Source organism: Bacillus rossius, chromosome 2 (assembly GCF_032445375.1).
Source record: "Bacillus rossius redtenbacheri isolate Brsri chromosome 2, Brsri_v3, whole genome shotgun sequence".
In the NCBI taxonomy this organism is placed as follows: Eukaryota; Metazoa; Arthropoda; class Insecta; order Phasmatodea; family Bacillidae; genus Bacillus; species Bacillus rossius.
In genome coordinates, this window is record NC_086331.1 from 122345698 (window position 1) to 122370410 (window position 24713).

Below are 24713 nucleotides of genomic sequence, written 5' to 3' on the forward strand. Positions count from 1 at the left end.
CTAGAAACAGGACTTCGTTTATGGTTCACTCTTAATTTATTCATTTCTTTGTTTTCAATATAATATTTTTCTTCTTGTGGTTCTGGTTTCCTATATGATACTGGTTAGCTGATCATTGCATCAGCTCAGTATAAAATCTGTAGGTAAAAAATATCATTTCATAGATATTGGTCGTTTCCAGTTTCGTAAAACCGCATTACACTTCAGGTCCTTGAAATCGTGAGCGTAAATCTCAGTTAACTATATCGAGTAAATTTTAATAATAGAGTTACTGTAAGACGAAAATCCTAAAAATGGTTGTTTAACAAGTGGAAAAGTCATAACAATGTACTGTTTTGACCTTGAAACATTCAAAAAAGGAATAACAAGATTTCTTCGAAGATGTCATTAAACGCACCACTGATTAGCGTCGAAGACATTTATTTTTTATCCTCGAATTCCGACCAGTTTTTTTAAACAAAACTTTCATGATTTTTTTCCTTTAGAATGCTTTCACTTATTCTAGAGTTTTTTGCCTCAGTTCATTTAAATTGTTTTCTTGCCCACGCATTAGCCACGCGATTTCTAATACCTGCTTGTATTCTCGGTAGGTGTGCGCTCTGAGACATAACGCTTATGTGGTGACGTTTTTACGTTAACGTTATGTTAAAGGATCGCGCCCCACACTTCAAAATAGCTAAAATTAAAAGCCCAAATCATCGGCTTTAAGGATCAAAGTTTAATTCGTACGACACTGAATTTAATTTTACTCTCAGTTTTTAATATTTTTTGTAATATTTTTTGTAATTCTTAAATATGAAATATGCGTGTTGTTGGGATCTAAAGAATATTTCTGGATGCAGCTTAAAAAAATAAGCTCATAGCTATTAGTTATTTGATAAATGTTTTTACATAAATTTCAGATCTTTAATGTTCAAAGTTTTAGAGGTTATTAAATTAACTTAGTCATTTAGTGTGTAGGGGAACAGTACTTAGGTCCAGAATTAATTCATCTTGAACTTGTGCTCTGTAATTCCTCTTTGCTGCAGTCTACTGTGTTAACATTGACTATTGTGCATTGTCCACCTCTGTCACCAATACATTACACAAGATTTAATAAGCCTACGTTCCGCATCTTCAATACTTTTTTAATCAATTTAATGCCACGTCTATGTTCTTTCGAGGGTAGGAGTTTGTGTTTTATACTATACTGTTTCTTATTTCAATCAGCATGGTTACAATAAATAACTTTAAATCCTTATCCACCGTTCACTGACAAATTCTTTGTATGTAAAAATAAATGTTGTTCTAAATTACAATTTTTGTAATAATATTTCACTAGTAACTGAAAATAGCTCATTAATAACCATGGTTTGACAAGAAAATCAATTCAAGACAATCGATACTGAGGATTCAAGTTACTTTTTTAAAAACGTTAATTATCTACTTAATAAATATGTAGTTATAGTATATATTATAATTACATAGTTTGTAAGTATAAATGATTTATAAATGATTCCTACTTGTATCGAATAAAGAACCAATGCTCTGTTTTAAAATGAAGGTTTTGACCTTATGACTGCCTTGGGAGTACTTATGATTCTCGTTTAGGTATTAGAAATGTAATGATTATTGCCGAATATCACAAAAATACTTAAAACCTAGTGTGAAAATATTTAAAAAAAACTAGATCCAACATTTAATTTTAATATATGGAATAAAATATTTGACCAAAGAAGGTTGTGTGAATCAGATCCTTGATGTATGTTTAATGTGATTCCTTAAAATCAATAGCGCTCAACTAGTGGGATGCAACACCGCGGTATATGAGTCATTCTGTTTTAAGTTATAGCGTAGCACTTGTCAGCTGTGGTGGAGTCTCAAATAAAGAAGATTTGCATGCAGCCTTTTTGTTGCACTGCAGGCAACTGTGAAGTTTTCAGTGGAAACCCTTTAACTTTAGTGGTTGAACGTTCACAGAAAGTTCCAAAAAAATCTTGTATTTAGTCCCGTAGGATTGTGAACCGTCACAGAATAGTAAACAGTAACTTAAAAAGGATAATAGCCGCACTTTCTACGAAAAATAGACATTTATGTAAATAACACATGTAAAATACACTTGCAACTGGCGTAAATGAAACACTAGCCGATAGTCTGGCCGATAGATTTCAAACTGTTGGTATTAATTTAAAAAATCTAGATTTGCAACATCAAATCGTTCACAATGAAAACAGTGATGTTTAACTGTCTGCGACAGTATGTTTCCCTTTAACCAGACGGGGCATTTAATAGTGGTCATCAATATAAATTCATTGGTTTCAAACGTATAGTTAAAATATTTTGTATATTCGTTGTTTTTACGGTCATGCTTTGAAAAATTTTTGAAAACATTTTATTTGCTGTTCAGAATTTATACAACACAATGATACAATAATAATTTTTGTTTTAATATATTACTAACACATCCTCTCGGCTGACATATTACTTAATGGTTAAGTCTGTATACGAACCGGGACGCCATATTTAATTCCGGCATCTTGAAAACTAGTGCCCCACTCACGAACGTTGCACTTTTCTTTACGATAACACCACAACCTTGGTTCTGGTTCGCCATCTTAAATATTGATGTCATATCCACCAACTTTAATTTTGACATCACAGTCGCCATCTTGTATCTGACATCACAGATCATTTTTCGATTATAATGTCACGTCCGCTATCTTGTTATCGTCTGGTGGAGGCGGCCATATTGGATGACATCACAGCCGAAATTTTGGATTTTTGTTCTGCTAGAGATGGCCATCTTAGATGACGAAATGTCCGCCGTCCTTGTTTCAGCTGTTTGTTCCTAAAGTGCGCCAGTATTGCTTTGTCTCATGCATCTAAGGTCAATGTTACATTACCTACCAGTGTTGTTATGACCCTTATGGACATATTAAATTCAATTTTTAATACAAATTACATTGGAAACGAGGTGATTTGAACCATGACAACCTGGACCTCTGTGTATGAAAACATACGCCTTTGACAACTTTGATTACTAATATTTACATTACTAATAAATAATTGTACTTAAACATGTATGATCACCAATCACTTGCACTTAAAAATGTTTTTTCGCGAGTCACTCAATATCTGTCAATTTCTACAGTTCGCACTCCTCACTGGAGCTAGGCTCGACAGTGATTCGCCCCTTACCTTACCACGCGCCTGTCCTCACACAGCCTCGCGCCACTCAGTCGCACTCGCACGGTCCCGTCGCTCCGCATCGCACCGCTCTCAAGGGGGTCTCTCACCCTCTACGCCGATGCCGCACTACCCTTCACTCGCGGAACTCTCCGAACTCTCGGAACTTCCGCAAAGGCCGGTGGCGTCCTTCTCGAAGGGACGAGAGCGACTGTGGCGTATCGTGTCATCTCGGGCCGACCCGACGCCCGAAAAGCCCAGAAAGACAGCGTTTATTCGCGCCACTTCGCGCGGCAGCCTCGGAAAACCCGCAGAAAACCAGGCCGCTTAAAGTGTCAGTGACAATAGTCCGAGGTGGGAGGGTGAGCGGGGAGCGGAGGGTAATGGTTAGACAGACCCTTGTAATCCGGCCGGGCACACGTGGCATGCGTGATGTCGGACCCCGTGTGGGACGCTGGCCAGACTCGCTGGAAGGCCCGCTCAGGAACCTTGCACGTGTTGCGGCCTTGCCTCCTAGCACGCCATTGACGTCATGCACGCATACCTTTGTGGATTAGGGCGGCCCAGCCTCGTCACTCTCTGCCCCCACATCCTCCTTCTTCGGCGCTACCATCCATCCCTTAGCGGCCTGGGAATTCCGCAGGCTTACAGAGACCACCACGTGGAGTGACGTGAATAAAGCGCAGCTGTTCTGGATGCTTCGAGCATTGGGTGACACATCACAACCACTCCAGTCCATTCCAGAAAGACAGCTAGCGGCGACGCCGTCCACGCCGGCCTCCCCGGGAGTTCCAACAGGCAAGTTTAGTGAAATACGAGTTGGGTTGGTGGCGCAGATACGGAGTGACGGAACCGTGTGTGTGTTTGTGTCTGTGTGTGGCCGAGTGGTCCGAGACTGTGTGTGCGGACAGTTGCCTGGTAAGGGGCGAACCACTGTTGAGCCCAGCTCCAGCGAGGAGTGTGAACTGTGGACTTGACAGATACTTTGTTATTTATGAACAGACATTAAGTGTTGTGACTTAATTAGAAATGTAAATATTAGTAGCAAATTAAACTGTATAAAATGAATTGGGCTATCCTTACGAACCCGTTTTCCCCACTCGTAACAATAATATAAACGTTATGTAATATTTGGAGCTATGTCTTTTTGAAACGAATGGTTTTCCTTAGTATATACTCTTTCTCATAGGGCCCCGCATACGAACGCTATGGTAAAAAATTTGCTTCACAAATAGATTCTTTTGATGGGAATGTTAAGAAGAATGACCAGCTTTATCGTTTGAATTGCTACATAGTTCACTATGTCTACCACTTTTCAAAGAGAGAATATTAAAAATTGCTGTGTACACAATGTTTTCTACTGAATATGAAATCCCTTCAAACTGAAAGTTAGGTTAAACCTATTCATAATTTTAGATAGCACCATTTCTAAAGTTCAGTTATTTCCGATATTTTAAACTTATTTAATAAAACCTGAAGAAATGTGGAAGACAATGCGATTTTACAGATTCGCCAATAAAGTCTTTTATTTAGAAATCTGAAATTATATTTCCAGACATGCATGTATTTTGTGTGATTAAATTTCATATAACACTACAAATAAAATGTACTGAAAAAAGGAAGAAAAATATTATTTTATATTATTTTGAGATTAATAATTTGCTTGTTATAAGCTATGACGTCTTAAACTTGTTCTAAAATAAATAAACTATAATTTCATCAAACAAACTCTGTGCCTATATGTATATATGCAAAAAATAGGCGATATATAATTTACATTTTTGTAAAAATCCAAGGGTTTTTTATCAGCAATAAAAAAAAAATTTCACTCATAATTTTATTTTGCACTAAAATAACATAAATTACAGTAAATAAAGAATATGTGTTCAAGCATTCAACAGGTGGTTAATTGGACAACTTTTCTGTGAACACATTTTATGTCCATATAGTTACATAAAGCTAGTTAAAGAAAAAATGCATAAAATGTACACACTATGACACTAAATCTACAGAATTTACAGATATGTCACTTCTGGTGAGTGTGTGTGTGTTTGTTTTAAACGAATATCATAATAACAAAGCTTGATTGGTTCGTACTGATTCTTGCAACTCAAAACTTACTATTTTACACTGTTCTACAAAATATATCTTTTGAGTCAATCTTAGTCAAAAGCTGTTCTAAGCTGTGGTCTGATTGGTTGAATACTGACATTTTTGGTGTTATCCAATGCCCTTTCTAGTTGATTTGTTTAAAATTTATAAAGCAAGAATCATATTTTTATTTTTATTTAAATTATAGTTTTTCCTTTTTTATTTGTTTTTTTAATGTTTTAACTGCGGTCATTATTAGTATGTATTTTTCTCTAAGAGGAAAACATATTCTATCAAAAACATATCACTCTTTCCATATCCAGATCTTTTTCACAAACGCTTTTTCTGGTTAGTTGCCTCTATTAGCTTGCTTCATTCGTAATATGTATTACACATTCTTGCATTTTCATGAACTACGAAAACATTTACTGAAATTTTTTTGCCTGCTCTTTTTGTTTAAAAATTCAGTAAATGATTTTCCATACGTACAAACTTTGACACAAATACAACCGTAATCTTGTGAAATAATGACACTGGACTTTACCAACAAGCTGTTTCTTTTATCGTAAACGACTATAATCCTAAAACAAACCAACTAAGAAAACCTGATTCTGCACAGTCTGCGAGTGAAAGACTAAGGTGAGAGGGGCCTAAGATAGTGTTTTAGCGGTTGCAAGTCACGAGCGTGACACTTCTCGTCAGGGCATCGTGCACGCCTATTCGGGCTCGTTCAGCCGCAGCCTGGCGAAGTCCTCGAAGACGATGTTGTCGTCGTCGTCGGTGGCGTAGCAGGAGTTCTCGTAGCGAGCTCGCTCCACGCTCTTGGTCTTCTTCAGCACCTGGGCTCTGTCCCGCTCGACGGTGCCTGAAATGCACAGCGACCTCGGTCCACCACAGCGGCACAGCCGACCACGACGGCAGTGTGGCCAACAAGATTGTATAACTGCCAGATTAGTTAATGGTCGCACTTTTACTTTTATTCATCTAACGTTCTCGATACTATTTTGTCATTTTCAATGCAGCGGAAGAAGCAGTTGCGAAAGTATTTAAGCAAAATAGACTTTGAATCAAGCTTGCGGCGATGGTTTGTGGCTCAAAAACAGCTTAATTCAAGCTTGATGTGACAAGCTTGCACGACAAACGACAAGTCCAATTTAAGTCATATGACAAGCTTGCCGCAAGTTTACATGCTATGTGGGTCAACTTGTTCTTTAAATATTAAGTTTTCCTGTTTAAAAATGTGTATACGAGTTTTAACTAAAAAAAAAAATGCTGCTATCGACAACCTAGTTAACACACAATCCGAATAAATGATGGCATTCTTGTAAAAAAATTACATAGTTAAATTAAGAATTATTGTGATAAATATAAAGGCATACCTCCTTTTGGCTCTGTTTTATCAGCTATTCTCCGTTACTGCATTTTCAATACAATATTTTTCTTCGTATATTCGAATTTTAATAGTTGAAGCAAATTGTGCATTGAAAATGCAGTAACGAGAAACCAAACTCTTAACATGGCTCATAACCGCATGAAGCAGAACTCCAGACCCGCTAAGAGGTTTCTCGGGACCCAGGACAGACAAAACACCGGAGCCTACCTAAAAAGATGTAAACTACCACACCCTGTCTTGGACCTGATATTTGACAAGGAATTTTATTGAAGTACTGCCCACCTTGTTAAAATTAATTATAAAGCTAATAACGCTAATTTTTCGCACACGTTAAATGACTATAAGTATTAAAGGATAGTTGTACTTTTAAAAAGTTTTATTTTTATTACCCATGCGAATTCAGAGAAATTTAAAGTTTTAAGTGACCAAAAATTTGTGAAACCACATTTGTGAAAACATGGACAGTAGTAATACATTCATATTTATGGCATATCCTCAACGTCGTCCTCACGAAACACTTGATGAACCAGACCATCTCTGTTGCTGGTCATATAACATTTCTATGGAACCAGATCGTTGGAGCGTTAATCAGTTTTCAGCACTGTTGCTTCAACAAAGCTAAAACAGTTTTTAAATATTGCAAGTAATTTTTTAAGCATTAATAAGTTTTATAAATTGAACTCGTGGGGCATGTTATTAAGGGTTACAGATAGGAACAGAAATACTCCATCTTGGTTATAACAGATTTTAGGCCACAACCGTTTTCTATCCTTTATTTCACGAAACCATTCTTCGTAAAAGAAAAGTTTATTATTTAGTGGAATGCTTGAAGTTATTAGTGACTGGCTGCTACAGATAGTTTCCTTTGTGTTGGTTTTTAAATTCATTTTTTAAATAATGGCCACAGTTGTATCCTACCCCACATAGCATATAAGCTTGCGGCAAGCTTGTCTTATTACTTGAATAAGGCTTGCCGTTCAAGCTTGATTCCAGCCTTCTGTGAACAATGAATCCATTGCCGCAAGCTTGCAGGCTTGTCATGGCAAGCTTGTCGTGGCAGGGTTGCCACAAGCTACAAGCTCGCTTTGGCGTTAGCTTGATTCAAGCTTGTTTCAAGTCAATTTTGCTATCTGGGTAATAATAATGTCTACAGACACTATGCTATGACTTTTGGAAATATTTAAACGTGTGAATATTGAGCGATAAAAGATGGTTGGGCATCAGAACAGTTGAAACCAAGATGGCGCGTGTCTGGGCGCGGCGCTCACCCAGGGCCGGGTGCATCAGCTTGAAGGGCACGTCGGTGACCAGCTCGCCGCCCAGCGTGCCGCAGTTGAGCTTCACGCGCAGCGAGTACGAGATGACAATACCCATGGCCTCGGCGGGGCACTTGCCCTCGGCGATCAGCGTGGACGAGGCCAGGTTCACGTCGTCCTCCTGCCATCACACGAGCAACCCGACATCCGAGCTGTTTCAGACTGAACTAGTCTCGCAAACATTTCAGATGGTGGGGAGGATTCCTCCTTCAGTGGGTTGGAAACCACCCGGGTCCAGACTTCATGCTCATGACTTTATTCGCTACCCGCGCCACGTAGGCGTGATGCCTAAGCTGACCCTGCCACCTAGGACCCTCAGCTAAACTATTCCTCGTTTTCCTTTAGCTTAAGGCAACGACTGTGACGACTGGCATTGCTAAGTTACTGAATTTTCACTTGGCGATGGTGTGACACGACATGCCAAATTGTAGGTGGATATGAAACTCAGCCCAGTCCAGTAGTCAAGAAATGTGTATTGATACTAGAGTTCTAGCAAGGCAATTTAAACATAAATATGCAGGTATTTTCCACGAAATGATCTCAAGAGTTTAAAAACTTACAAACCAATAAATTAACATTCATTTTTCATGTTTAGTGAACCGTTTTCTCACCTTCTAACTGCACTCTAATTAATGACTTTCGCTGTAAGATAACGCGCTACAAATGTCTCCGCAAAATAAGCAAAGCCTGCGTATGCAGGCAGCAAAGACAAATAAAGGGAAACCCACTGAGGTTTAATGTATAGTATGCTCAGGTATTTTCTTTGAAAATAAATTATTACATCAATAAGCTGAAGATAGAGTTGAAGAGTGTTGTCAAATATAGTTATATTTAAAACGACCTGTAAGGTTTCCAAAGAATTATTTATAAATTCGGAAATTTAATAAAATTTTTTTACGAAACATATTTGTTTGGAAATCGGTAAACTACATGCATCTCTCATAAAACATATATTCGACACATATAACATGAATGCAAAAAAAAATCATCTTTTAAAAAGTCCAAACAAAAATCTTCTTTTTAAAGGATAATACTTATTGTGAAAGAATGACTTTCCAGTTATTCCCCATGCCCACTTATTATTAAATTTTAAAGAAGTAAAACATTTCAAGAGATTAATTTAATTGAAAACTAGTGAAAACCCCACTGAAATTACCAATGCATGGCTTCTATGGTGCATCCCACACTAATACGAAGAATTCTGAAATCCAGTTTGAAAAACGCTGCCAGTTTGTTTTGTTTACTTCCCTGAACATCGCCTAGACGCCTAGTGCTCCTCCAGTTGGCAGTAAATGAAGCAAAGTAGTTCCATGTTTTATCACGTTGTTAAAAATGTAATTTTAAATCTGGTGCCCATTGCAGTGGTGATGTGTTTTCCTGCAACCTAAACTAAGAATTATCACCATATTAACATTTTCGCAGCTCAACAATGGCACAGTTTCACATAACTGGTGCATGACCACAACTTATTTCACCCTAGTTAGAGTCTGAGAGCACCGTATTTGGATATTGTGCAGAAATGTTGATGTTATAATGATGGCAAACACATTTTTAATAATGCACGTGCCATAATAAAAAGTAAAGATAACATCTTACATCGCACATTCATGCATGGAAATATTTTAAGACGATGGGACGCCTAAACTTATAGTGGATTCCCAACTTCCAAAAACACTTGCTCGGTATTCGTGTGATGCTTTGTATAGGCCATAGCCAACTACTTTCCCAAAATTTCTGAATTGTGGTGTTAAGTGTTACCATTGTCAACGAAATAGAATCCAAAATCTGCACTGCAGATAAAAATACTCAGGATGTGAAGGACCTCAGCTGCTGACAGGACTCGCCTTGAGGTAGCCGTCGAGTGCGATGCCATAGCGGTCCTTGTTGCTGGCGGCGAGCGGTACCAGGTAGAACACCTTGGTGAAGGAGGCGCCGGGAGTGATGGGACAGCCCTCGCGCGTCTCCAAGCTGGCCACGTGACGCGAGAACTGGGCGTTCACCATGGTCACCTCGCAGTGCTGCACCGCGAACACCTGCAGCAAGCGACCAGGTGCTCTGCACCCCGAGACCAGGGCCCGCGCATTCTGAGGATGTAGCCCAGGCTCATAGCCACAGCTAAATAGTCATGGCGTGACTGGCATGTTATTGCCTTCCGCGGAATGATTAAGGACACCGGCTCTCTAGCCAGAAGCTCTAACTCTTGAGCCAACAGGTCGGACATTCATTATTTGAAGATTCCAAAATACAAATACAAATATCTTCAATATAGATCTATCATAGGTTGGGATGGGAGAGGCGTTGACTGTAGAACACCATTGTTGGTCCAGTCTCTCTGCCAGGTGGCTGCGACCATAGACTAAAGATGTATATAATTAGACAGCGCACGCAAGTTGCGCAATTGAAATTTTTTTCAAGTCTAACATTGAACTGGTTTTTGCCAAAAGAACTGCTAAAACAATGTGTCATTGCAGATGACAGTTGGCACGTTACTAAGGTTATAAAATCTCCAGTCATTTTGTATGTCCAAGTTCAAATTCAGTAAGTAATTTGTGTTGCACAGCTAGTACATTTAGACGTGTCCTGCTTCAAACTACAATTTTAAATTCAATTATTTTAACAAAATAATATGTTTTTGAAATACAATTTGTAAACAAAAGCACATGTCAATGTTTAAAACATATAAGTTTGACAGTTCTATTGTTAAATCGTAGAGTATTGTTGGCCTCATGCTCAGAAGATAAAAATGGTATATTGAATGTCTTTAGTCTATGGCTGCGACCCCTTAGGACCCACCTTGATCGTCTTGACGGACTTGCGGGAGTTGTTGGTGACGATGACGTTGGCAGCGATCTTCTCGCCGTGGTAGTAGATCTCCTTGTCGAGGGTCACCTCAAGGTTCAGCTTGCCGTTGGAGAAGGTGAAGCCCTTGCTTACCAGCGAACTGGGCAGGCGGTGGCCACGACTGGGCGGCGCGTATTGCAGCTGCGGACAGACGCCGCGGGCATGTCAACATAACCTCAACACAGCTAGTGTCAGCTGAATATTCTTAGCAGATCATTGTTAGTACATGATTATCTAGTCTAGTGCTACATTAATCTTTTTTTGTTTTGTTTATTGCGTCACAACATTGAGCTTTCAAAGTTTCAACATTTGCTGAATCATCTCATCTTGAACCTAGTGTGTGGATTGGAATTGTGAACGTTAGTCTTTACAGCTTCTGTTAACAATTTTCTTTACGATGTTAAGACTTGATATCGTGAACATTTAAACAGCATTCTAATTTTTTTTTATTGTTATTCGACAAGTGCGTGTCCGATGATTAACATCGCACGAATATTGTGATGGTCGATCAACTTTGATTGGAGTGTCGCAGCAATCTTTCCGTCGTCGTTTGAGAAGATTAATTTTTTTAGCAGGTTCCAAAGAAAACCATCAGGTCTACATTGAATTCCTTTATCTTTAGTGTTTGGGTCAAATCTTATTGGATAACTTTATGTAGTGCATTAGGTTTGTTCGTGACCAGACAGGCGGTCACTGCAAAGTATGCACTCGAATAGCATAAACCAAATAAATTTTTGTTGAAGGTAGAACTTACTGAAGAGAGAGAGCTAGGTTTGTTTGTGTCAAGTAAATGCCCCATTATACAAAAAGTTAGCTACAGATGATTTTCATAGGCCTCTACAAACGATGCTCAGTTACGCACATAGGCACCAGTACTATAGCGGTCACCGAACCTCTTGTAACCGAATCGGTGCTCATTAATTCGAGTCATGCCTGACCGTTGGAATCGAACCAATGACAATTGCCACAAGAGCGTGACGCATTAGCAACCACGGCCATAGAGTACCCGATATCCATAACATATGTATGTTCAGTTAACAAAATACCGATGAACAAAAAATCTTACATTCATGTGTCAGACACAGTATCGGTTGAATTGATTAAATCCCCTAATAGGGTACAATAAAATTTGCATTCAGTCAAATGAAGTTGCTTGAAAGTATAACTTCTTATTTTGTTGTATTATTCTAAAAATTGGCTTCATTGGTCTGACCTCATCCTGTGAACATTTTTTTAACAAACATTAATAATAACAATGGATTTCGTTGACAGTATATTATAAATTCTTCTTAATTTAAATTCAGTTAGGATCTTACGAGCTTTTGAGAAATTTACACCAAAATTTAATTATGAAAAAAGAATCAACTTCAATAAAATGATATACCTGACCTACGCATTTTTTTTTCTCCCTTGGGTACAAGTCCTTAACGACATGTGAAAACTTTCAGACAAGTAGTTGAAGTAAGTTATGTTGGGAGATCCGCAGTTGAAAGTTCTTCAGCAAATATGGAAGTTGGCTTCGCAGACCCACGCACCAGCACAGGCGGACTCGGTAGCAGCCAGAGCGGACTCACCTTCTTGATGGCCGAGCGGACTCACCTTCTTGATGGCCAGGCTGACGGAGGACCGCTTGTGGCTCTTGTCGTCCTTGTGCTCGCCCACGTACGTCTTGATGCTGTACTCGACGCCCAGTGGCTTGCCGTTGTCGTCCTCTCCGGGGGTCAGCGTCACCGAGGAGGGCGCGTTGGCCGGGAAGTGGAAGGTGAAGGGGTAGGCGCTGGCACCGAACTTCTTGACGAGGCGCTCCTGCGGCACAGCGCACACACGTCCTTCTCTTCACCACCCCTTTTCACGCGTTTCATTTGGAAAAACTCGGCGCAGTTAACTTTCGGGCAAATAACGAATGCTTCTATGTTGGTAAATATGGAACGAGCATCTTTCCCCAATCAGAGCCAATAATCAAACTTTTGAACCAAATACATACACAGTCCACTGAAGCCTATCAAACAGTCAAATTTTCCCACGATATATATTCACCTCTAAACACTGGTTCACTGCCATTAGATACGGATACGCCCATCACAGTTCAGGGAAACCGAGGAAGGATTCGTCCGTGGCCTATAAAGTAACGAAACAATTCAGCATTTGCCGGGAGCGAGTTCTGTAAAACCACGGGAAAACCCAAAACAGGTTCGTTGGCCAGGGATTCAAACCCAGGTCCTCGCAAATATGTGTCCACCGTTTTAACGTCGCTGCTCCTCGGTGGAGTCGGGTCGATTCCTGGCCACCGTCGACCATGGACTTACGGTAAGATGTAAACCGATTTATTGTATTTTGCGCATGAGGTCGTCATTAGCTTTTATATCTGCCATCAGAATGGTCAATCTCTGTCATTGTTAATACTAACTCGTGCGTTTGTTTACAACTAATATACGCGCTTTCGTTAAAATTATTGAAGGTTAGTTAGTAGGTGCGAAAATCTGTAGGCTTCCCGGGCCGGGGGGGGGGGGGGGGGGCGGAATTACGTTTGCCACTCCCGTGATTTGACGCCTATGTTAATAATTTGATGCAGAACACATTTAAATGCACTATACTTAACTGCATCGTAACTGCGGGAATAAAGTGTCACGAGATTTTGCAAACTCAAAAGCTGCGTCCGCCACGAAAACGATTTTGACATTTACGTTGGTGAACAACCAGTTTGCTGTTGGCCACAAGTGTTTTATACTGCGCATATTGCACGCAGATTGTAGTGGCTACCAACAGTTCTGGCTTCCATCTTGATCCGTATCAACTGACTCACTGCGTGAGACAAACATGTTTTTAGCCGTTCAACTAGAGAATTGTAAGACAGCGGTTATAAATATAGTAATCTGCAAATTAACCGTAAATTGATGAGACATACCGGAGACAAAAATTATTTAGAAGGATCAACATCCATGAATGTCAGTATATCAACAAAGAAACCAAACAAATGAATTGATTTTAAAATGTTAGCAGATCAATTTTTATATAAGAACAAAATGTAAACGTGACAAAACGCAAATGAAGGAAGCCCTTCATTCCTGACCTGGATTGGTGTCAACTCCTGTTTGTCCTCCTGATTCGGGGCGATCTGCTCCCTGCAGAGAGGCATCTCTTTGCTGAACTTCAGTCCCATCACCTCATCTTCTTCTCGACCGTAGCGGTATGTGGTGGTGAGCTGCACAGGGCAAGTAGGGAGACATAGGCCCTCGGTTCAGGGTGGTTCCACACACAGCTCATTCCCAAACTATTCTAAATTACTTACACTAAGTGTGTGTGGCCCGTTCCACGTTACACGTGGTTAAACTTGCTGACTTTTTGAGTGGCTGAACTTTCAAAACATGAAAAATATGTACATCGCATACTTTTTGCACAATTAGCTGGCAAAGTTACATTTTTAACGTTTTTGTGCAGTATGGATAAGGAGAATGAAATGGAATATCAAACTGGAACTTTTTAGTTTTAAAGTCAATGTTACTGGCTACTATGTGATATGGTTTGATTACATTTAGAAAAAAAAATTTACCTAGCCTTTTAAAACTCTAGAATTTTTGTGGTTTTAAAAGGCTAAATAAAATAGAATAAATTTTTCTTAATGAAAAATAAACCATACCACCCAGTAGCCACCATCATTGCCTTTAGACCTCAAATTTTCAGTTATTTATTCCATTTGGTTTTCCCAATACATACTGGACAAAAATGTTTGAAATTCAACTTTTCCAACTAATTATGCAAAAGGTATATGTATGTATATATGCATAAAAATATATATACACAAGTTTAACACTGTTAAGCTTGTAGACTTTTTAAAGTTCAGTCACTCAAACGCCTACAAGTTTAACCGTGCTAAATGTAAATATGTAATAATGACTTTGAATGGAACATACACCCTTAATCTTCATGCGACCGGCTTTCTGTACTGATGGTCAATGTGTCACTAGTTTCATCATTTCTCTGACTCACCCTAACTTGATGATGACCGGCTCCATTAAGGCACGGCCTTAGACGTCATTCTTTCTTCTTGTCATTGCCTACTATTATTCAAAGATTATTCCTGTAAAGTTACCACGGTAGCTATTTTATATGTTATGTTTCGTCCCTAATTTCGTCCCCGGGTATTTACATAATGTTATCAAAAAGCGATAAAAAGTCACGCAAATGTTCATAACTATGATAACTTGCTTGACATTTCACGGCTTAAAAATAACGTTTTGTAAATATGTGATGCCGAAATTTACGGCCAAACAGCACACGCAAAAGAGCTATCATGATACATTCACAGCAAAAGCATTTATAAAAAAAAAGTAGTGGCTTGTAAGACCGATCCTTAACACTATAGAAAACTCTTTACAGTATTATTTAATATGCATAATTTTTATTCTCTTACAAACTTGAAAAATCTTTATTTTTACTGACCAAAGAATAAAATATTTATCTGGTTGAACTATTTCGCAATCTTCAAGTTCCTGCGATCATCAATTATAAACATGCATAGGTGCACAGATGACTTACCTCGCCAAAAACTTTGCGGCCTCTCAAGTAATCGTTGTCGATAACCACCACTCCGTCGATCACATCGGCATGGTCGAGATGATCGATGAAGTCCCTCTTCCCGAGGTAGACTGTGACCTTGCCTGTGATCCATCGCGTACAATGAGTCTACTTACTGCCAGAGATTTGTTTGTATTATAAAAAAACATTATGCAAATTATTTACTGTGCCAATATTATCTGCGCAGCCCTTGTGTACTGAATTTACGATTTTACTTTACGTAAAATGTAATGTGGGTGTATTCGGGGCATATTTTAATTACTTAGAAATCCGAAAACAGAACGTGTTCCATAATGCAATGTTTACACCTCTTAAAAACTATCGAAAATGGACGAATTTCACACTTCAGTCATTGGTAACGCAATAATTACTCTTCTCACCATTTACTTGGATGTAAAATTTCATTAAATTAAATTCAAAGACGTTACAGGTTTTTCTGTAGTTCTGTAGAAATATTTTTTAACAAACATTGAAGTGAATCATGTTTTATTTAAAATAAATTTATAATCATTTTTACCTAGATTAAATATCTTGAAAATATTTCTAACTGCCGTTAGATACTTGTATTGAAGTACAAATTTTTAAAATCAACAGTGACGAATCAATAACAACAGCACTGAGGAAAATAAGTTGTTCCTTCTTATAATGAAAAAACTGTGGAGCAATGCATTAATAAAAACCTTTCAAATCGAACGAAACAAGTTTTATAGGTCAAAGAGAGAAACTTTTATAGACGCTTTTATTTCTTCTGCCAAATAGATATATGTTGATAGCTTATTATTTCTTAGGGAATTCATTTCTAAGGAAAACAAGTCCGTACATACTCTAAATAGTTTTTTAGCTAGTGTGCTCAATGGAATTGCAGAGTTAAGTTAAATTTTGAGAAATGGGAAATCACTTCACTTGAGAAATACTATTTTGAATAGACTTGTGCGAACTGTCAATGGGGAATTCCACTATTATGCTTGGGTCAGTGGAGGAGGATCACAGCACTACCTCAGTAGAATTCAAATGTAGTACGGTAGCTATTACTGGTGTTTGTTATTTATATTCGATTTATCGTAAGCTTACATTTGAGCTTCTCTGTTACTTAAAAGCACTAAACCATAATACTGGTTCCTGTGCTCAAATTTACATAATTAACAAATAACACAAAAAGACCCAAAAACACGTTTGTCAATTTTTCTGGGCAATTGGCAAAAAATGATTAAACATTCCCCATATAGACTATTAAAATGAGGATTCTCTATACGTATATATAATTTCGACTGAACAGAATTTTAAAGGTTATAATAATATTTTTAATAATTACATATTAATTTTGCTATGTAAATTAAAACAATTTAAAGTTTTTCTTTCAAAAAAAACCAAAACAAACATAGTTTTCAGGTATAGTAAATCTAACGTTCACAAAATAAATAAAATGATTATATAACTTAATGATGCAGAAAAATGTATTGATTCAAAACTGTATTATATGATAGTGAAAAAAATTAATTAAAATTGTTTTACAATTGAAACAAACATACTGAACAATAAAAAGAGAAAGCAACAAATGATTTGAAAAGGTTAAACGTATATAAATTATATGTATAAAAATTATGTGGTAAGGTAATATGAAATGGTGTATAATTTTAAACACCATATACTGGTCTATTTAGATTATCGGTGCTGTGAAATTCCAAGCAAGATATCTTAAAGAATGTCAGTAAAAGCACAAGTTTCTCAAAATCAGCCTCATATGTTTATTGCTGGAAAAAGAATATTTCGAAAAAATTTAAACAAGTGTTGTGTGTATATGAATAAATAATTAATTTTTTCTTTGGCCTCTTAAGAATTTTTGCAGTTTTTATTTGTTAAAAATTAACTCTGTATGCGAGTAGATCTTTATTAATAACTTTAAGTCACACACATGATCAATTTTTAATATTTTAACGATATTATTATAACAATGAACACCGAACACTATCAGAAAACCCAAGATCGTTTTAAGAAAAATTATTTTCAAACATATTATGTAAGAAAAATACAGTCTCATCACCAATTTAATGTACATTAAAAGCTTTGAAAAAATAATTTTAAAAGATCAATTTTGGTGTGGTGAATTAAAAATACTGCAATACCTAATTGAACTTAACAATTAAAATATTTTGCAGAAAACAATTTTATTTAAGCCTTCAACTTTCCCATATTATACAGGAGCATTTATACTACTCTAGAAACAGAAAGTAAGCTATATTAAAAATAATAAAACAGTATGAAAATCTTTCTCAGGCTGTATACCGCCAGTAATACATTGGTAATATATTGAATTGGTGTGATTCCTAAAATTTGTAACTGCCATGATGTTAACAACGTTTAACTGAACGTTTGTATTAATATCAAAGAAACTTCATAACATACATTACATTATTTTCAAAAGAGTAACTGAATTTAAAATTTACTAAATGGGACTTTATGGTATAAGAATACGTCAGTTCCAAATTCGATTTTTTTACTGTGCGTAACGTATCCTTCACATTTTACCTGAATAAAGACATAGGTACCGCAAAAAATATACATAGAAGTTATTTTAATTGAATGGTATTGTTTTTTTTTTTGAACTGCTGTTGTTATAGATTTTGCGTATGCACTTTCCGGAGCTACATTTTACCTGAAGAAAGTCATAGGTAACGCAGAAAATATACATACAGGCAGGGGCGCAACAACAGGGGGGGGGGGGGGGGGCAAGGGTATTCTGCCCCCCCCTCTGAAACCTTGAAGTGGGGGCAAACGGGGGCAAAGAAAGTGCTGTGTAATCAGTTTTTAGATAGTAAAACTGCTTAAATAGCACCATTTTCCACCTTGAAATACAAATTTTTTCCCGGGGGAGGACCCCCGGACCCCCCGCTTCAATCGATGATTCTTTATAAAAAGTTATATTGCCCCCCCCCCTTTGGAAATTTAGTTGTTGCACCCCTGCATAGCGGTTATTTTAATGGAATGGTATTTTTTTTTTTTTTTAAGTGCTGTTGTTAATGATGTTGCGTATGTACTTTCCGGAGCTGCGCTCGCCAGCAGAGAGAGTGCTGCGCTGGAAGCACTCACCGTTCGGGGTGGTCTTCTTGAAGACCTTGACGGCGACCACGTAGGCCAGAAACAGGAGCGGAAACATGGCGAGATCCTTCAGCTGAGGGGCTTGCCAGGAGAGCCTCACCAGAAGTGAACGCTGCCCGCTGGCCCCTGGCAGCTTATATACCGCCCTCAACCCCGCAGCTTTCCGGCTGCCGGCGACGCAAACAGGATTGCCAATCCGCTCACTGGCGGTAACGAGATTACAGGTCACGTGTTCCAAGGACAGCACGAGGTGTCTCGCTAACAGTCTGAAGACGGCGAACACCAGCACACAACTTTCAGATGGTTACCGTGTCGTTCGAATTATTGCATTTTTATATAGCCGGTGGAAATAATCTGAAATATGTACAACGGAAAACAAGGACTTTTTTTTTAATATTGGAAGTACTTACGGTTAAGATGGAATAATTTCACTAAATCCCCAGCGATAAAAACTTTCCTTCATAACGTGTTGTAGACATCGAGTTCATTAGTTACAGGTAAGGAGTAAAGCGTTTAGATTGAGCAGCGAATGAATGTTTTGGTTGGAAAAACTGGAGTAACCTGAGGAAACCCAGCAGCTCACAAAAACATTCGTCAATTTTCCCGCTTGCACCGACCGAAAATCGAATGCGGTTCGCTTTGGCGAGGCAAGAAGCGAGTGAACTATCCAGTTTCTTTTTTTATATATGCGTCGCACGTTGGTGATTTTAATCAGCCAGGATCCATACATCCACCCCTTCCTCCTTTTCATTGACTTTTTAAAGCAGTTTCATTGAGTTTTAGACATTTCAGTGAGTAATTAAGACTATAAAAATTATACCTATGCCTTGCCTTGCCCGTGACTCGAGCGCAGGACCTCTCGCACCGAAACCCTGCTTGCTTCCAACTACACTATAGAGATTGGATATCATCAAAATCCTTGATGATCTATTTTTCACGAACAATTTTCCTTTAAACATCAATTAGATTTCGGCCATTGATTTTTTTTATGTGGATGGTAATTGAATAGTTGAGTATCGATAAGAAGTTAATCGATTAAAACATTGTCATCGTGTTTGGGGCCGTTAATTAATTACGTAAGGGTCTTACCCTACCTCGGGGGGAGGGTGGTTAAAAGCCATTCTTACGTAATATTTTACTACGAATCAAAATTCGCCTGCACGAAAAAAAAAAAAAAAAAGTGGTAATGCAATAGTTAGAGTATCGATACACCAAAAAGCACCAGGACGCATCAAGTCTCGCCTTTAATTATGATACACATTATTTAAAATTAAAATAATATTTTTAATTTTAATTTAAATCGTTCTATTCTGTCAAATAATAACTTTTTTTTTTAGTGTAACTGAACCTTTTCTGACGGCATTTAACTATTAAACTCTTTTAGAGAAACTCTAGGTAAAATCTTTTGTATGAAAGGCGAGGGGGGTCCGAGAAATATGAGTCCTTACATTGTGATGAGGGGGTCGAAAATGACCAAAATCGTCATTACGTAAATAATGAACAGCCACTTTGCACAGTGTAATGCAAATATCGTTTAAGTACATACATTATCAAGACATATTATATCATAAAAAACTTTATATCTGGGAAGCAGTACTACATAAAGAAAGAGATGCGTGTTTTTTTAATGGGTGGGTTTTCATTTAAATACAGTTAATTAGGTTTTTATTACTTATAATAAACATTAGTACTTTCTCTCCATTTATTTTACTACGACGTTTCCATTTCTTTGGTTTCAGAGCCTCATTGCTATCTTCAAGTGCTTCTACATTCTCCTCAGGTTCGCAGAGACGACTAGAAGATTGTGTGTGTGTGTTTGTGTATTGACGCCAACCGTCGGTGCTCCTCTGGTCCGCACAGGCCGCCATGGCACATCGCCGCCTCACCAGAGCGTCAGCGGCCCGAACGTGTCTCAGAGCAGTGTAGGGCAGGCGAGTGCAGCGCTGCGGAAACCAAACACCGCGACATATCGATTGCCGCCCGTGCGACAGTCGACTAGTGCATTCACCGTTACTTATGTCTCTCATTAATACTGTTCGTGATTAAACTAAGCAACTGGTAGACAATATGAGTATTTCAGTAATAGTGTAATAAATAATGACCACTAATTGTCTTAGAGCGACTGAGCTAAGAGCATTGCCTGCATTACTCTTTTGCTCACAGCACGTTTCCGCGGCCTCGGCAGTTCGTCATCAGTTATAACTATTGAGGATTGATGGGTCAGAAATAACTTGGAGCACGCAGAGAAAAAACCGAAAGAGTAAAAAAATTAAATCAAAATTAATGAAAATGTTAGTTGTTTTGATTGTCATATTGTACAAGCAACTGCTAGGGTATACGTGGGAACTAGGAGGCGTGACTCCCAGTTCATTTTTTACTTTGCTTTCTGCTGCATATCCGAGAATTGATTTTGGGTTGAGTGAAACAGCATTTTCAGTGTCGACTTTCTTGGAAAGGGTAACATCGTTATCGGAGACCCTGATGGCAGTGACGCCAACTACAGCGCAGAGCTTAGTGGGGCCTACACCACCATCGCCTACTATAACATCGATAAGGGAGACTTCAATTAATAGGTACAGTTTCGTTAGCAGTCTCGTAGCTATTTAGTCTTGTAGCCTCGTAGCCCTGTAGTCTCGCAGCCTTGTAGCCAAATATTGTAATAAAAAGCTGTTGTTACCAGATGTACCTTAATGTCGTTGCAGCCAGATGAAGCCAAATGTCACCAGATGTAGCCACATCCTGCGATCGTATCTACAGATTGCATCCTACGGATAAGATCTAGCCTACCGATGGGATCGTATCCTACTAAGTTGAATGTACGTCCTTTTCGTTAAAATTTCGTAGTCAAGTCGGTAGTATCGTATCCTACTGGTGGGCAGGGGCGTAGCCGGGGGGGGGGGGGGGGTGTTAGTGGTTCAACCCCCCCCCCCCCTTTAGCACCAAATATTTAATTAGTTTCTTATTCATCACTCAAACAAGTTTCATATTCAAATTAATAAAAATTTTACCATTACAATATTTCAATTTAATAACCGAAAACTGCTAATATAGCACTATTTTACACCTTAAAATCGAAATTTTCCCGGGGGAGGACCCCCGGACCCCCCGCTTTAATACGAGGGGGGGGGGCATGCTTCTTAACACCCCCCATACACAAATCCTGGCTACACCACTGCTGGTGGGATGGTATCCTACCAATGGAATCCAACTATATCCTGCGATCGTATCCTACCGAGTTGAATATGCTTCCAAATTTGCTTCCTTTTTGTGGATGTGCTGCCAAATGTGCGTCAATTTTGTCGATGTGCTTCCAAATGTGTTTCCTTTATGTGAATGTGCTTTAAAATGTGCGTCATTTTTGTGAATATGCTTCCAAATGTGCATCCTTTTTGTCGAATGTATTTCTTTTTTGTGAATGTGCTTCCAAATGTGTTTCCTTTTTGTGAATGTGCTTTCAAATGTTCGTCCTTTTCGTCGAATATTCGTCCAAATGTGCTTCGTTTTTTGAGTGCGCTTCCAAGTGTATTTCCTTTTTATTAAATGTGGGTAATCAAGTGTGTACACAGGACTGATGAATTCATGGTCAAGCACTTCTTGTTCCTGTTGTAAGCGTAAATATTTTACAATATCACCCAAGAAGGCCTCGTGGTTCGGATACGCTTGGTCTATAAGACTGACGTTGTACATGGCCTGGTGGAAAGATACTTTGAATGTCAACGAAAAATACATTTTGGTTCAGAGGTGCTGGCTTGTACGTCTGGCATTGTACATGAACAGTTTGAAAGATATTACAAGTATCGGGAAAAGGTGGCTCGGATTCGCTTGGCCTATATGCCTGACTTTAGATATAATGTCTTTGAAATGTATGCCAATTATCTAAAAATACCTCCCTTGAAGGTGTAGCGATTTCAAGTGACATACCTATTTATTCAGCCGGGTAGGTATCTTGGTTTGAGTCCTTGTCTGCAGTGTAAATGACTAGTGTGGCTGTCGAAATGAAAATGAAAACGAAACTGCTGCTAAAAATTGCATTGTGTTCTCGCTTTGATTTTAACACCTGGTATGTGTGTCATACCAGAAGAAGGCTTGCTGAAGATTTTCTGTTTCTTATTTTTCGTGGCGATGTCTTTTTTTTTTTTTTTTTTTTTGGTGGCATATGGCCTGGGTTCGACTCTTTGTTGGATCAAATGCACTACAACATTTTTCGGGTGCAAATTTTACGTTTGTAGGCTACTATTCTACTACCGTTCCTTTTTTTGACGTGACAACGTCTAATAAATCGATTAACGCCGGCTGCAAGCACGAAAAAGTGTCCCGTTACGCACATTGTCCCGTTACGCCGTGTCCCGCTACGCTCATTGTAAGCTTGCGTCGCATCTCTCTCTCTTCCACTCGATTGAAACAACCATCGATTTTACTTTATCGAAGCACATTAAACTTGAAACACTCCCATTCGTTTCCTACTTTTCCTATCATCGTCCTATCCTTAACAGAATAACACAGATTGGAAGAAGTTAAATAGCAAACATGTATAAAAGTTATAGTTAAAATAATCTCTTCGTTAAAGTAATAAACATATTTGAATTAATGAGTGCAAATAAAAGTAAATTTATCAATTAAATTGTAGATTTAATTTCACTCCTTCTTTGTGTCCATACACAATAGTGATAATTCAATAAAAATGATTCAATTTTATTCATAAAAGTATGCAATCATTTCATCAATGTTTTGTTATGACGTTGTCACGTTAAACTATCGTCCGTAAACCGACTTTACAGACGACCAATTTTTTTTTTTTTTTCGTACTTTCGAGTGATTCTAACGAGTACTTTTCATGTGCCGTATTATGATTTTAAACGATGTTTTTACGCGATGGTGTGACTGTTGGCTGGCGGCACAGCTGGGTGACCACTCTGATGTTTCTGCTGGCTTGCAGCTCGCGCGGGGCTCCAAGTCTCCCTGCACGAGCCTGCAGCCGGGCTGTCGCCCAGCTTCCCGCCTCCAGCTCTAGCCTCGAGAGTTTTATAAGACTGTTGCACTACTCTTTACTTCGTATTGATTTGTACGCAATTTCCTACTCGATGCAAGAAAATATTATATAGTTTCTGCTATGTTGGTACTAGGTATCGAACACACGAGCCTCGATCCTTGAGTGACTGTCACTATCCATGCGCTAACCCCTTCCTCCTCTGACCTGCTGTTTCATGTGATATTGATTTTTTTTTATTTATTGTATCTCGTACCTTAGACGGTTTAATATATAATTAGTCAATATAATTAACTCTGTGTTGCCTGGTATCAAACCATGGACATGAATTAATTGTATCAATGATTATTTCAATAAGCCATTGCTCATGAATTTATACAATACAAAATATTTCATTGAAATAGTTTGTAACAAATTTAACTTTGTACTCTCATGAATATACGATAAAAAATTTAAATTTTTTTTTACGCTCACACACATACACACACACACACATATTAATAAGAAGTGTATGTGTGACAGATGTCATTATTTCCGTACTGAAGATAAGTTGTAACTCTCTCATTGTTTTGTGCAGCCAACACTCGGCTGTTCGCTCAGTTGTCCTTGACTGAGGACAACTGGCTCTAGATCTCTAAGGAAGCAAGCCAAATATAATATTTTTGAATACACGAACTGAATAGCAAATTATTACCAGAAAATGAAATACTTGGTGAACATATAATGTAAAACTTTTCATGTTGATACATAAAAGTCATACTTATATGATAAATGGAATGCTTGGGTGAGTAATGTTAACTAACTATACACAAGAAGTAGATACATACATCAAAATATTACACCACAAAATCGGACGTTCAAACAAGCTTTCAAATGTTAAAAATGTGTTCCATAATTTATATTTTTGTACATACAGCAGTAATTGAAAGATTTTTATGTATCGATATATGTTTATATGCATAGTTAAATACCGTCCGCGGAATTTTTAAATAGGTAACATTTTCGTACATCTAGCCTACCTCTTTTCATAGGCCTAAATGATAACCATACTTCAGTCATTCATAACAAATATTGTTGGCTGCCATTTTCTTACTATTAGAACCATTCTCCAATCTGTAACATATTAACTACTTTCCACATGTTGCTACTCACACATTTGCTTACATAATGATCGACATACAAAAATGCCATTTTCTAAATTAAAATTATTCATTCAAACTATGAAAAATATAAATTAACGGTGAATTAA

At 38.0% G+C, this 24713-nt stretch overlaps 1 protein-coding gene across 1 annotated transcript; it reads right to left on the minus strand.

Moving 5' to 3' along the window:
- Positions 1-4988: 4988 nt before the first annotated feature.
- On the minus strand, positions 4989-18626 carry LOC134529725 (arrestin homolog). Its single transcript, XM_063364107.1, has 8 exons — positions 18469-18626; positions 15343-15464; positions 13877-14008; positions 12406-12612; positions 10759-10947; positions 9810-9998; positions 7918-8086; positions 4989-6121 (listed from the first exon to the last, which is right to left on the minus strand). Exons 1-8 carry the CDS (start codon positions 18533-18535, stop codon positions 5973-5975), a joined length of 1224 nt encoding a protein of 407 aa, XP_063220177.1. The 5' UTR covers positions 18536-18626; the 3' UTR covers positions 4989-5972.
- Positions 18627-24713: the final 6087 nt, after the last annotated feature.

What these genes read in the sequence shown, in the direction of transcription:
- LOC134529725 (XM_063364107.1), bottom strand. Translation starts at nt 18,535, where the DNA reads ATGTTTCCGCTCCTGTTTCTGGCCTACGTGGTCGCCGTCAAGGTCTTC. An exon ending in CAAGAAGACCACCCCGAACG is followed by an intron (nt 15,465 to 18,468) that starts GTGAGTGCTTCC and finishes GATGGATCACAG; the next exon opens with GCAAGGTCACAGTCTACCTC. An exon ending in CACTCGACGGCTACCTCAAG is followed by an intron (nt 8,087 to 9,809) that starts GCGAGTCCTGTC and finishes GTGTGATGGCAG; the next exon opens with GAGGACGACGTGAACCTGGC.